Consider the following 15,281-nt stretch of genomic DNA (forward strand, 5'->3'; position numbering starts at 1 on the left):
GAACATCCAATTTTGGTTCAGGTCATAATCTCATGGTTTGTGGGTTCGAGCCCCACACCAGGCTCTGTGCTGACAGCTCGGAGCCTGGAGCCTGTTTCAGACTGTGTCTCCATCTCTCTCTACCCCTCCCCTGCTCACACTCTGTCTCTCTGTCTCTCAAAAATAAACATTAAAATTTTTTTTAAAAAGGAAGGTATAGGCCTTCCTTTGCCCCTTACTCCTTCCTGTTGGCTGGAGTATGAAAGTGATGACAGGAGCACTAACAGCCATTTTGGGTCATTGAGGTAGTATAATAACCATGCCAGGGTAGAAGAGAATAAACCTGTTGCCTGCAGAGCTGCGATACAAGACTGGATTGTTTACCTCCAGATTTCTTTTACATCAGGAAAAAACCCCACAATCTCAAACTTAAAAAAAAATCAGTTACATTTTTTCTGCTTTGTTACTACATGTAGCCAAGCCTGTGCCTAATTAACATAAGAGGAACAACCAAACTTCTTCTCTCCATATCAACCGTGGACTATTTCTCAGTTTTTAAAAGCAAGTGCATTCTCAAAAGCTGCCTAACTACCGAAACACAGTAGGGCATGCTGCCAAAAATGTTGATCTGGGTTTAGGATTAAAGATATAAAACGATTTCAGTGAGGCCAATTCAGTGTACACAGCAACAAAGTTTGCAAGCCAGATGAATAACTCTGACTTACTCATATTGCTTTCAGAATCAAAGGCACCAATTCTAGATTGAGTGAAAGGCAAGTCCTCAAGCCTAGCTGAAGGTCCACTAGGGCTAGTGTTATTGATTCAAAATGGCTGAGTTGCAGGTTAAACTGACTCTCTGTTGTTCATCATGTGACCACACCACAGCTGGCAGCACATCCAGTGGTATAATCTGCTTTGCAGCTCTCTATTCCAGAGCCCATAGATTAGAGGGTTAAGACACTGTGCAAATGCAAAGACTCCAAAAAGTGCCAGATTTAAAGCAAAGAAAAACACCCCACACATCTTTCCCAAACCTATGAATATCAGGGTTGGTATTACATGTAAACTCATCTGCACTAAATGAATAAGAACTGTTTTCTTTGCTTTGATATTTGATCTATTAAAATGGCCAGCCCGTTTCCCTTCTCGGTAGATCAGAGAGTAACTTATAAGAATGATGGACAGAAGAGAGAAAAGGAAAACCATGCCAACGACTCTGGCAGGAGGGCCATTCAAGATCACAGGGCAAAGGGGTTCAGATTTAAAAACAGCAACTCGAGAGGGGTTAGTGCCTTCTATGAGGAATAAGCAAATATTCTTGAATATAACGACTATCCAGGACCCAGCCAGGATCCTGTACTTAACTGAATCTACAAAGGACAGAGATTTCAGAGGCCAGCAAATAGCCAGGTAAGTGTTAGCCGCCATCAAGGCCAAAGTGAAGAGGATCCCTTCTCCAACACTTAGCTGGACCCCAAATACCACCCAGCACACCAGCACAGGGCTGTTGGCCAGCAGAGCCCGCATCCCTTGGAAAACCACCCCGAGGCCACAGTAGGAGGAGATGCACAGCAGATGGTGGCACAGGAGGATGTATCGGACCTCTTTCCTCAGCTTCAAATTCTGTAACACTATCGTGATGATGGCGACGGTGACAAATGTGGCAAAGAAGAAGGCCACCACATACACAGAGGCCTTCACTGTTGCTTCTAGCCTCAGCCAATCCGATATGTTGCAGTGCTCAGAAGACAAGTTCATGATCTTCAGGACAACTTGGCTCCTGAGGGATTAAAGAACCAGAAAGAGTGAATCGTAAAGCTTCTTGCGTGGCTTTCCAGCTCTGTGATCTTGTAAATCTCAAGGAACATATTGCACACTGTTTGGTATACAGGATGACAATTTTAGATGCATTGACATGGACCAGAGGAACTAGAGAAATCATTTGGGGTCTTCTCTTTATTTCAGGAGAAGGGCACATACTGAAACCATCCAAAAGGAAGGTTTGCAAGGTGTACTCCCAGTACTCAGCAAATTGCTCAAAATCGGGTCAAGGTTCTACTCTTTGTGCATCCTTTTTCATCATTGATTGTGAGAACTTTTTCAACTTGGAGCCACAAAGCACAACAGTGTAAAACTCAGTTGATTAACCACGAAGCACTTGTTAACAGTGCAAGCAAAGGTCTGGGAAATGCATTAGGGCAAAAACTGTAAGGATGTGGGGAAGCTAATGATGCAGAGGCCTGAATTCATTTGGGTCCATAAGACATGACAAAGATATTAACAAAAATGTTGGCAGTCATCAATGACATTTACCCAGTACCTTCTAGGGATCAAAACTGTTTTTTGTTTTTTGTGGGGTTTTTGTTTTTTTTTTAAGAAGAGTGTCTTTTTTTTTTTTAATGTTTTTTATTTATTTCTAGGAGAGAGAGAGAGAGTGTGTGTGAGCAGGGGAGGGTCAGAGAGAGAGGGAGACACAGACTCTGAAACAGGCTCCAGGCTCTGAGCTGGCAGTCAGCACAGAGCCCGACGTGGGGCTTGAACCCACGAACCGCGAGGTCATGACCTAAGCGAAAGTCGGACGCTTAACCAACTAAGCCACCCAGGCGCCCCTCAAAACTGTCTTTAGAGCAGATTCCTCTAACCCTGGGATAAGTTTTATTTTCTACCGAGTGGTCTTATTATGCACTTTTTACAAATGGGGAAACAGACTTAAGGAGACCCTGATTAGGGCCCTATACTCATTGGGTAGAGGGGCCAGGATTTGAATTTCAGAGTAGAACTCCAGAACCCACTCTCTCAACCACTACAAGGAAGTTCATGTCAAATGCAAGATTACATTAAAAAGGGGGGTGGGGTGGGAGGAGAAGGGCACCTGGGTGGCTCAGTCGGTTAAGCATCTGACTCATAATTTCAGCTCAGGTCCTGATCTCATGGTGAGATTGATCCCCACATCAGGCTCTGCACTGACAACACAGAGCCTGCTTTTGATTCTCTCCTGCCCTCTCTCTCTGTCCCTCCCCTGGTTGCCTGCATTCTCTCTCTCTCTCTCTCTCAAAATAAATAAATAAACTTTAAAAAAGTCCAATGTCAAATGCATGTCTGAGTTCTTCTTTGGCCAACGTCATTGACCATTGATTTCAGGACCACTGTCTCTGAAAGTCTCCTGCAGAGATGCCAACTATTGCCTCCCCACTATTAGCTTTCCTCACTTCCCCACCACCTCAAAGTTGATTGGAACTAGAGATGGATATCTGACTCATGGAGAATTATTCTGTAGATGGTGCTGAATCCTCCAGTGTCTGCCTCTTAAAAATCCAACTGAAGAATTCTCACAGAGAATGTGGCCCAAGTATGATGTCATGTCATTGGCCTACCAGTAATGTTGGAATGTGGGTGAATGGGAAAAAGTGACAGAGAGAGGCAGGAGAAAAGCAGAGGGAACCACAGTTCCCTGAGAGTCTATGAAAGCCTTTGCAAGACAAAGAGAATGGCATGGGCTCCTGAATTTCTTTCTTTCTTTTTTTTTTAATGCTTACTTATTTATTTTTGAGAGACAGAGTTGAGGAGGGGCAGAGAGAGGGAGACAGAGGATCCAAAGCAGGCTCCAGGCTCTGAGCTGACTACGGAGAGCCTGATGTGGGGCTTGAACTTCAAGCAGTGAGATTATGACCTGAGCCAAATTTGGATGTTTAACCCACTGGCCCACGCAGGGGCCCCTGGGCTCCTGAATTTCTGATTCCACTGAGGTCACTCTGCATTTTCTGTCTTTGGGTCCTAAACATATATCACATGGCTCTATTATTTGAGCTAGCTTAAATGGGTTTCCATTCCCTTGTATAAGCCCCTAGCATTGTAAGTATATAAAGTAGACTCTATGGAGGCACAGTATATTATACTGATTTCCTAAAAGGCAGTTACCTGGAGAAAAATACTGCAAGTTGCTGAGTATCTAAGATGCTGCAGCTCCCTATGCAATCCTTGCTGAAGGCATCCGTCTTCCCTTGCATATTGTGTTGTCACCCTTTGTGGAGAATTTTCCCTGTTAGGATGGATTTCTGTGCCATTGTCGTGTGGTCAAACTCCAAGTATTTATTTCTCTATTCTTCAGCTCTCCAGAGAGTGATAGAAATTGTAATGTTCTGGGCTCAGTCAGTTGAATGTCTGACTTCGGCTCAGGTCATGATCTCCCAAATTGTGAGTTTGAGCCTTACATTGGGATCTGGGCTGACAGCTCAGAGCCTGGAGCCTGCTCCAGATTCTGTATCTTTCTCTCTCTCTCTCTCAAAAATAAGTAAACAATAAAAAGATTTTTTTTGAATTAAAAGAAATTGTAATGGTCATTGTCGTTGTCAAACTCATCACCAAGCTTTCTTTAAGCTGCGGATTTTTCAGTCAAAATCTTACACCAGAACCCTTCAATAATCAACAGAAAAATGCATATCTGCCCACATTAAATGCTTCCTCAACACTAACTCCCAGAGTACATTCCTGTAACTGTCCTCAGGCCACCGCCACGGACACCTAGGGCCCCAGTGAAGATGGGGCTAAGTGAGGACACTCTACCCTGCCAGGGGGAATCACAAGAATTGGGCTTTAAACCTGGGTCTACTGCCAATGAGGAATGGGATCTTGGATACTAAAGTCACTTCACTTCTCAGGTCCTTCGTTCCTAACATCACAGCCATGTAGGATTGAAAACTCTACATCTTTTCTCTCTGTCTACAAAGTCATCCTCACTCACATCCTCAGGAACCAGCTCTTATCTGGACCTTTTCCTTATTTTTGACACAAGATTGGCCTTGCCCTTGATCCAGAATGTTCTCATCTTATGCCCCATGGCTGGGCCTTGAGTAGAATCACCAGCTCACTAGGACAGGGCCTGCCTTGTCCAGCTAGGCCTCCTCCCAGGACCTAAAACCCAGCCTCCAAGTCCCAGAATTAGGGGGGTCACTGCTGGTAGGCTCCTCAATGGTCCACCTGTACCTCCAAACAATGCCCACTCCTGGGCTCACTGCTGCTGGGTTGACCCAGCTAATGGGCTATGTCCCCCCCCCCCCCCGTTATTCAATCTAGCTCCCATCCTTCATTCTGCCCAGAATCCTAGCCTTGTCTATAGCTTCCCTGTTGGATTCCTCATTTCTGCTCATCAGGACTACCTTGCACCTGCACTGCCTCCCCCACCAGCCCTTGCACACCTGTCTAGTTCATCTGATAGCACCTCCTTAGGAGCAATGAGCAGGGCTTGGCCTAGCTGTGTTCTGGACTTGAAACCCTACACAGAGCCTGAGTGACTCTCATTGTGCTTCCTCTGGAAAAAAATTTTATAGCCTCCTTTTCTCCCTCTGAATTACTATAGCTGCAGCTATAATAAATGCCTCTCCCTCCAGATCTGATATGGTTTCAGGGAACTATTTATTGTTGAGACCACCCAAGAACTAGTTTCTGTAGTTTTCTAATTATGTTTAACACACTGATCAACATGGCTCATTGTCACATCATTAGACTCAACAATCTTTACTGTGCACTGAAACATACAATGAATATCCAATACAATGAATAAATAGTGAGGTTACAAGTGGTAAAACACAGGCGCTGACATACAGATGCCTCTTGCCCAGTGGAAGAGGCAGAATGCAATATAACTAGGTAATAATAACCAGAAATACCATGTGTAGTTTCACACATTTGCCAAATGAGTAAGAAGGTTGGGTGTCTCTTGGGAAGGCGAGGTGATTGTTCAGAAAAGGGGTCACAGAGGCAGTGAGAGAAAGCTACTTGGAGGAGCTGAGACTTGAATCCAGCTTTTCAAGGTTGGAAACTAGAGTCAAGGGTGAGGTAGATAGAGATGAGGAGAAGTGCAGATTGTAGGCAACAGAAAACAGCAAAAGCCAAGGTGGGACAATACTTGGTAGGTTCAGGGGCAATGAGCAGATCAAATTCAGTAGAATGGGGGCTTATTCAGAGGACTAAGGACAGAAAAGGTCCGGGGCCAGTTTTCAAGGGCTTTGATACCATTCCAAAGGTGAAAATTCACTTTGTAGGCAATAAGGAGCCTTGCATGATCAAAATGAGGAGTAGCATGTGCCACAGGTTAAGAGGCAACATGAGATGCCCATCTTTGCTTGCACAGTGGTGTCTGACAGAAGGTTGCAGAGGAGGAGCCTGGCCAAGGAGAAATATGTACGCAGTGAAGACGTTGCTATTATAGCAGGTGGCTTAAGATTCTTTTTGTAGAAAGAAGGGTTGCAAATCCACAAAATCAGTGAGGGCAAGTTTTATTGCCTTTAATTTATTTATGAGAGCTCAAAAAGATGAGTAATTTATTCAGGATCATGCAGCCAGACAGAACCTCCCATTCTCCAAATTCATATTCCTTTGCAGAGGGATATTTGCATATCAAGAGCTCATGGCAACAAAACCCATATAATAAATCCTCATCTATACCCGTGACCTCCACTTACGGATAATTCCTAGAGCCTTTTTCTTCTGAAATCGTAAAATGGAAATACCTGTTTTCTTCTGGCCCCAAATGTTCCTTTGGCTTCAGCTCTGAAAGACAACCCTGGAGGCTAACAAATTTCAGCAAAGAATTACATTCTGTCCACAACTTCCCTGACAAAAACCAGCCACCACCGCTCCCTGCAAAAATCTTGTAGGAAGCAGACATGTGGGAAGGGCTGGATGGGCACCTGAGAAAGTCAGGGAAGCAGCTGGTCTCATCCTAAGAGCACTGCTTGGGACAAACCCCTGGAGGGCAACACGCTGCCCTCGGTGAGAGACTGAATATACAAACAGATAGGGCCAACCCATATATAAAATTAAACTCTGATCCACAACCTGCAGCCACCTGCCAGGAAGCCAAGCCATCATCCACAATAACTGGCCCAGGGGGGCAGCCTGCTGTCTTTTGTGACAGTCCAGCCAGCCAATCAACAGTTTCGGTAACAACTGGCCCCAAATGGCCAGTACTTGATTAATAACTGACATCTTCCCTAATTTCTGTCCCTACTTCCAACTTAGGACCAACCAGAGAGTGCCACTATGTCTCCCCAGCCAGTCACATAGACACCCACTTCTAATTAGCCCACCCCCAGCTTCCCCGGGGCCCCTGGTTCCCATCTAGACAGGCACAAAGCCTCCTCCCTTTCCCCACTGACTCCCCCCTTCTCCTCTGCCTGCCTTTGAGGCTCTGCTACAATGCAGGGACTGTGGCTGTCTCCCTTGCTCTCACAAACTCTGAATAGATGGCCTTGTTTTTTCTCATTTGGTTGGACTTTGTTCATCTTCATATCGGTAGGAAAAGATGGTGCTAGTGCCTTCACACATGAGGCCATTTCTCCCGGGAGCTAATGAATGTGTGGTAGCACATTCATCCTCTCTATTCTGTGCCCCCATCCTTGTCGGCAGGAGGGTCGAGGGAGACAGGTTCCTCCCACGGTGGGGGGATGGGGGGGCACCGCCTGCCTTAGTCTCATCATGAGCGCTGGGTCACTGAGCTACGGGATCTCCCTTTTTCTCTCACCTCTGAGGATCCATGAGACAAGCTTTCCTGACCAGACACCCCACTTCCGAAGAAAACTAAGGGAGTATTGGATGTGTGCTGATGTGAGGGAAGGGCCTGGAAGGGAGATAAGGAAAGAGTAACGACACAGACAAAATGGAAAGTAGATCATTCGCGCTGACTACTCCCTACAAGACGGCTCTGGTGAGAGCTGCCTCTTTCCATCAGCACACCAGTCCAGTAAGGTGACACGATTATTATTTGCATGTTTCTGAAAAGAAAACTGAGAGATAGAGGCAGGAGGGAACTCAGCCAGGGTTAATTAGCTGGTGACAGTGACACTGGAGCTTGGACCAGGCAGTCTCCCTGCAGGGTGCAATCTCTAAGCCACTGGGCCAGGCGCGCCACCACGTCAGACATAAAAGTTGTGATGGGCTCCACACACTTCCTCTCAGGGAGTTGCCAGTTAATGGTGAAATCTGGCTTCAAACCCAATTCTCCTTATATCTGAGATGACATTTTGTTAATATTGTTTGTTGAGGTTTCTCCTGACAGTATTGGTGCAGGTAGATTGAGTTCTTTCGTAAAAAAAAAAAAAAAAAAAAAAAAAAAGACTTAGCAGTTGTTGCGATCTGAATTGTGTCCCCCTCAAGATTCATATGTTGAAGCCTTAATGCCCAGAACCTCAGAACACGACTGCATTTGGAGACTGAGTCTTTAAAGAGGGAATTATGTTAGAATGAGTTCAGGAGGGTGGGCTATAATTTCATCTGTCTGGTGCCCTTGTGTCCTTGTAAGAAAAGCAGATTAGGGGCCTGAGTGGCTCAGTAGGTTGAGCATCCATCCGACTTTGGCTCAGATCATGATCTCAAGGTTCATGGGTTTGAGTCCCACATCGGGCTCACTGCTGTCAGTGCACAGCCCGCTTCAGATCCTCTATCCGCCTCTCTCTGCCCCTCCCCTACTTGTGCTCTCCCCCAAAATAAATACATTTAAGGAAAAAAAAGGAAAGGAGATTAGGAAATCAGAGACCCTAGAGATGCATGTGCACAGAGAAAAGACCATGTAAAGAGGCAGCAAGGAGACAATCATCTGCAAGCCAAGGAGAGAGACCTCAGAGGAAATCGACCCTGCCAGTGCCTGGATCTTGGACTCCCAGCCTCCAAAACTGCGAGAAAGTCTATTTCTGATGTTTAAGTCACCCCATGGTGGTATTTTGTTTTAGCAGCCCGAACAGACTGATTCCGCAGGGCAAAGCAACTCCCGGCTACCACCTTATTTCCAGGTAGCTAGAAGGTCTTCTCATGGGTCCTCCAGAAGCCCCCCGCCCCCCCCAACCCCAGAACTTGTGCCAGAAATCTCTGAGGGAGGAAAGATCTCTGCTCTCTGAGAGGGAGGAGGGCCCTTCCTTCCTGGGCCTCATGGTCAGTCAGGCAGTGCCTGCCAAGGTTAGGGCCAGTATCTGATTTACCGCCAGCAGAAAGGACTCATCAGCTGAACACAGACTTCAGGAATGATTTCATGTGCTCTGTGACTGTTGGCAGAAGGCCAATAAGAAGTGGATACTTCCAGGATAGCTCTTAGAACCCTCCCCAAATGATCAGACCTTCTCTCCCACGATAAACACGCCCTCCCCTCTTTAAACACGTCTTCCCCTTTGCTCTAACTGTGGCCTTATTTCTCTGGTATTTTAAAAACCAGTCCAATCTGGGAAGCTTTGGTGATCTCCTGTTTTTCTCCTCAAAGCTGGCAGGAAGGAAGGGAGGAAACCAGTGTCTACTGAGCACCGTCACTCGACGTCAAGGACCAGCACTTAGTAAATATTAGCTGTGACTGTTAATCATCTGAGAACACTCTGAAGGTGAGGCGGGAACTGGATGAAATCACAAAGCTTCTGAAGGTGTATCCTGTGACTTCTGAAGACAGAAAAATTACACATGTTTCTGAGTGCTTTCCCGGGCGGTTAACTTTTTGAGTTTGAACTTGCCTTTTTAGAAATAAAGGGAAATTCTCTAGCTCCCTCCCCAGTTTTGTTCTGACCAAACTTTTGATCTACAGATGTTCTTTGAAGTACTCCCAGGATTCATTAATCCAGAGACCTACCACCTTGCTTTAAATAGAAACTTGGCCTTTCTAAACTATTTAATGTGTAAAAACACATCTCGCAAAACAATGTGCACACAGATGTTTACTCCAGATTTTTGAAACATCAGACTGCCCACAAATGAGGGTCGGGTGAGACAAATCCCCAAACCTGGAATATAAATAAATATTAAATAAGGAAGTATTGAAAAGAAGGTAGCTCATAAAGATGGTGACGAAGTGCTTTCCATTTTATAATCTAAATAATAGTAAGGTGTGATCTAACATCATAGTCACAATGATAACAAAAAGGGCACAATTTAATGATGTATTTCGTTGTCCCATATATATCTGCAGATAGAAATAGACACAGGAGCCATTCTAGGATTTCAGAAAGGGATTGTGCAATGCCAACTTTAAGAGGATGATCTGTAACAACATTTTCCATGAATCTTAGTATAGACTTAAATAGCGAGTTTATAGGAAATTATGGTCCACTGGCTAAAAGAAGAGCCATTCGATTCTGCTTGGCTGGAGCTCTCTGCACTGGCATGGGACTAACCAAGAGCAAAAGAGGCAGCCCAACAGACAGACATCTGTTCTATCTGTTGGTGAATTCCAGCTATCATCCAGTTTTCGAAAGGTCATGTTTTGCCACTTCGCTTTTGAGAAAGACCTACGTTAGTTCCTGTTTTTAATAACTGAAAGAAATAAAGAGGGTTGTTGTTTTCACAAAAAAAGGCAAAAAACCACAACAGCACTCTGCATGTGTTTTGCAGGGTGCCATGACAGACACAGCACGCGCCCCAGGCTGCAAGAGCGGCCCCCCACCCCAACCTGCCTCCCCGGAACCCCGTTCAGCATCTCAGCTTCAGGCTGCCAGAGTTTTGAGCTGTGTCTATGAGATTTCCCTCGATTTATTTTGTGTATCTATTAGCAAGATGTGTCCTATGGTATCAGAAAAGTCTATGAGAGGTAATATTGGGGGTCTGGGAATGCTCACAAGTTTCTACATATAAATTAATGGTAATTGCTCCTTCACTTGATGCCATTTTGGCTTACAAAAGGTTTCATGGGCACACTGGACTTTCAGACAGCAGGGTAAACCCCATACATGTGTGATGTGTGTACAGCAGCACGGATCTGATCAATGGAGATAGCACAGTAACTAAAACATGCCAGGTGTCTGACATCGTGGAGCTTACACAGTCCTGAGCCCCTGACAGTAACCTGGCAGGTGGTAAACAGATGGTATTTTTCTCCCTTCCTCCCTATCTCTCCAGATGCCAAAGGTCAATATGATGTCTATAAACCACAAAAAGCAAACGATAATCTGTATGTTGCTAAGCACGTGATTCGTTGCTGACACTATTTTCCAGACTCTGAGATGATTTTGTCTTCCGTCTTTTGGTTTGTCTCTATTGAGTAGCATTTAGTTTTGAAATACACTAAAGCTATTTTACTGTTGCATTATTGAAATTATTCAGCTATTTAAAAATTAATTTACCTGCAGATCACTTTAACATTATCAAAGCTTATAAATCAACAATAGCTGCCAAGATAGTGAATTTTGTGTTTTGCTGGTAGGCAATCCCCTACACCATAGCCAATGGCTTTCTTTCATTGCACAAATAGTTGGCCCGTCCCTAGCATGACACGCCCTTTCTGCCCCAGCCAACCACACCTGGCTTTAGCCATAAACCAGATGTTTTATCAGTACAATCTTGGCAAAGCTGAAATCAGCAGATTCCATGAAGCTCTTTGGCTTTCTCTCTCTGACTCAGCATTGGGGATTATTGTAAACTTTCTGTCAGGTTTAATTCGATTTCCCTCATTTAAGGTACAATTGAATTATAGCTATTCTTACTAACCTTTTTTGCATGCTATGATTTGTTTCACTGATGAAAAGAACTCCCTTAGTTCTGAAATCCACATATAATTTATGTTACTTGTCAAAGCTCTTACCTGTATTAGGTATCTTTGAGTAAAATATATGTTGTACTTGATTATACATGTCATACAAAGTCGACTCTCTAGACCTGAAAACTATGATTTAAACAATTAAAAGTAAAACCCATGGAATGCCTTAACTTTTGCCTTCTCTGAAAACTTTGACTTAGCACATAGTCATTAACTTGAACTTTTACTTTACTATTATATAACTGATTTCTCTCAGTTTTCCAAAGACTATGTATTTACAGAGTTTCTTTGGCAGGGATAGAAGCCCACCGGTCACAGGGAAATCTATTACCATATGAATGGACTTGCATTTTTCCATAGAAAAGTCCACTTATACCAAGTTAATGTTCTTGCTTATTTTCACTAGCATTTATATTTGCCTTTTAGGAGTGGCATAGAATTTTAAATCATATTTATAAAACATTTCAATATTTATTCTTAGGAGAATCTTAAAATATGACCATTTTATTGATCTGTTTATTTAACAGACTTATTCCCAAATTAAAAAAAAAAACATTATTGCTATTAATATTATTCTACAAATATTATTTGTAACTATATTTTGTATTTATCAACAAGAATTATATTCTAATTATGGGTGACAAGGAAACTATTAATGTCAAAAACCCCAGCTATGTTATCATTCAACCACTTTTGAATGATCAAAAAAACTTATAATCAGAATTTTGAAATTCATGCCCATATCCACTTTCTCTAGTTATATATTCACTCATTCATTCATGCATTCATTCAATAAACATGTATTGTGTACCCATTTTGATTCAGGCACTGTGCTAAATGCTGAGCCTGCAGAGATGAATGAGATATGGTCTTTGTCTTCAAGAGATTTACTTCATTAGTTTGCAAGTAAGGGCAGGTATGAACACTGGCATAGTTTTTGAGAGAGATGGCAAAAACATAGATCAATTTCACATACTTTGAATTGGAGAAAACATATGAAAAACCACAAACCTTTGACTAGCCAAAGGTGTTTTTTTTCTCCTTTTCCCAAGAAGAGGATCCGGGGAAGGAATTCTTTTTCTTGCATGAAAAACCAGGGCAGGAAATGACGAGATGAATCCCAGACAGTAGAGACATGGGGCTAGCAGGAGGAACTCACTAGAAAGAGCAAGAATACCAGAAAGTTTAGTAAGGCTGATTGAAGAAGACAGAAAGAGTAAAGACGCCCTCTAGAAAACCACAGCTGGGCAAAATAGGCTGGCACTGTGGATAGGCAATGGGGACCAATGATAAAAGTTAACTTGTAAATGATGCACGCGGAAGGCAAACAGTCATGAAATCATCGAATTTAAGGAAACGTGTGTTTGAAAGGTATACATAGCTAGGTCTACATACTGGCCAACTTCTGGTTTTGACTCAAATGACTTTCAAAGCCATCAGAACGCAGACATATAACAAAGCTGCCCCATCGAAGAATAATGACCAGTCACCACAGGGCTTATCAGTGTACAAGAGAACTGGATAGATCCAGGTGACCATACAAGTGTGGGATGCGGGGCCTCCTGGGAGGTGAGAGTGGGCTTTAGATGGGAGAACAATGGCTGATGTCCATATTCCAGAAGTACATACCCCACAAATGTACATCTGTGTCGTTCCTGCCTTTGAGGCTTGCTCCAATAGTCCTAGAACCTTCCAAAAGAATTATAAATTTCCTACCTTATTTTTCACCACCTCCTTGGCCACTTAAACCATCCACATCCATGAGCTTGGCCTCCCAAAAACTAACAGAAAATATGGAATCCCTAGCTGCAGCAAAGTCCATGAAAGAATTAGGCTTATATCATGGTTATTGACAATTTTACCTAACTTCAGCACCTACTCTATTTCAGACTTTCAGCCTGCCCTCAAATGTGTGGTTGTCACTTAGTCTAGGTCTTGACTTCCTAAATGCCTTGTCTCAAAACATTGAATATGATTTCCGGATGATCCAGGACTGGAGCCACATGAGGACACTTGCTCTTTCAGAATTGTCAGAGTAATATCGTGCAAGTCCCCACATGACCCCAAAGGAAATGTGACCTGGTGAGAAGTGCGCCAATTAAAGGAAGTGCAGTCTCCAGACAGAGGACCATAGGTGATAAAAGGGATGAGCCCAGAGTGAGTGGGGACCATTTCGGAGACTTCATTTTGTGTGACCAGAGAAGTAAGAATCCATATAACCAAAGAGGGAGGTGCTGTCTCTAGATGGTCTTCCCAGAAATAATACATCCTATTTTAAGACTTAGAGATGATTTGCTTGTGAGGTTAAGGTGCCTTTTTGTACAACATCAAGAGGAGACTCATTTGGTCCTGGAAATGTAATCTATGGAAGCCATTCAGTGTGTTTGTAGGTTCAACAGAAAGGTATTGAAATAGCAACTGAAAATAGAAGGATACTTGTTCCCTTAGAAGCAATGAAAAGCAAGCGTAAGAAGTTAATAATGCATCACCACTGAAAACGCAAAGGGGCCCGAGTAGTGCAATATCCTGATCTACTTAATAAGCATATCTCACAAGCTGAGAGGTACTCATGAGGTTGCCACAGTGTTAATATTTTATTCTACTATGTGCTAGAGTGTCCTGAAGCATGTTTAGTTAGTTAAATGGAAAAACAAGGCAGGATCCTTGAGTTTGTGGAGCTCACAGTCTTTTAGGGAAGATAGATGAGTAAGCAAATAGTTTAGATTCTATGATTTAAGTGCTTTCATTCCAAGTGGCACGGAAACCAGAGGAGGGTCTCCAATCTTCCTGAAAGAGTCAAGGAAAACTTCCCATGGAACAGTGAGTCTAAAAAATAAGAAACATTCATCCATACAGCTAGCCAGCCTCCTAGTACTCAACAGCCAGTTGAGTATCTTCAACTGTTCAAGATAAGGCCGATGTAAATTTGAAGAAGACAAACAAGGTTCTTCCTCGAGTCAAGTTTACATTCTGCTGGAGGTTAGATAACATTACTAAAGAAACACAGAATGGCTCCTTAAGACCATCCAATAGCCACCTCAGGCCGCATTTCTTTGCCCACAGGTATTTTCCTACTGAGACCAGGGTGCCTTGACCACTTAAACTGGAGCATTTCATCCCTTTGGCTTTGTTCTCATCATGGAACCAAACCATGCCAGTTTATTGCTTACCATCACAGTGGGATAATTCCAGAAGGGCACGTGCAGATAAAATCAAGCTTCCGAAAATGCAGAGCTGAAAATCAATGCCAAGCAGAAATAAAAGTGAGAAACGGGAGGCCCAGACATGAGAACTCCTTACCTTACGTTACCAGTGGAGGTCTTTTCTGTCAGTGGAAAAATGAGTTCTCTTTTCCAGGAAATAGTAAGTGGAAAAATAGCAGGAGTTTCTCCATGAACTCTAGGAAGAATCCCCAATACCCAGCATCTAACAGAAGTGAATCAAGGGAAGTGCCTCACTTCACATTCTCCCAGGTGCCTGAGCCTTCGGACCTAGGCCCCTTCCATGGTGGCTGCATCCAGTGAGTGTCACACTGTGATCCCCGTGTAGAGAGTCACAGGACCTCAGAGAAGGCGGGGACTTTTTGTGGGAGCTACTTCTTGAAAGAACACTCTGCTCCTTCTGTCCAAGAGAGAAGTGGAGGAACCTGAGGCCAGCGCTTCCCCTTCTGCACTCCTTCTGGGGTTGGCTTCCGCTTCATGGTGTTGCAAGCTGAAAAGTGAAAATGTCTCTAGGGAGAGCTTCCTCACCCCACCATAAGGGAAAAATTCAAGCCACAGGAACCAGCGGTTTTGAGCCA

General features: G+C 43.7%; 1 protein-coding gene across 2 annotated transcripts; it reads right to left on the bottom strand.

Moving 5' to 3' along the window:
* Positions 1-403: 403 nt before the first annotated feature.
* LOC120233368 (probable G-protein coupled receptor 148) lies at positions 404-15,068 on the bottom strand. 2 transcript variants are annotated; one of them, XM_039234573.1, is made up of 2 exons: positions 14,783-15,068; positions 404-1,759 (listed from the first exon to the last, which is right to left on the bottom strand). In XM_039234573.1, exon 2 carries the CDS (start codon positions 1,735-1,737, stop codon positions 823-825), a length of 915 nt encoding a protein of 304 aa, XP_039090504.1. In that variant the 5' UTR covers positions 1,738-1,759; positions 14,783-15,068; the 3' UTR covers positions 404-822. The 2 variants fall into 2 exon arrangements, 1 of the variants encoding a protein (XP_039090504.1); XR_005528798.1 differs by lacking the exon at positions 404-1,759 and adding an exon at positions 12,429-12,640.
* Between the last annotated feature and the right edge of the window lie 213 nt (positions 15,069-15,281).

Source organism: Hyaena hyaena, unplaced genomic scaffold (assembly GCF_003009895.1).
Source record: "Hyaena hyaena isolate Hyena2069 unplaced genomic scaffold, ASM300989v1 scaffold_86, whole genome shotgun sequence".
In the NCBI taxonomy this organism is placed as follows: domain Eukaryota; kingdom Metazoa; phylum Chordata; class Mammalia; order Carnivora; family Hyaenidae; genus Hyaena; species Hyaena hyaena.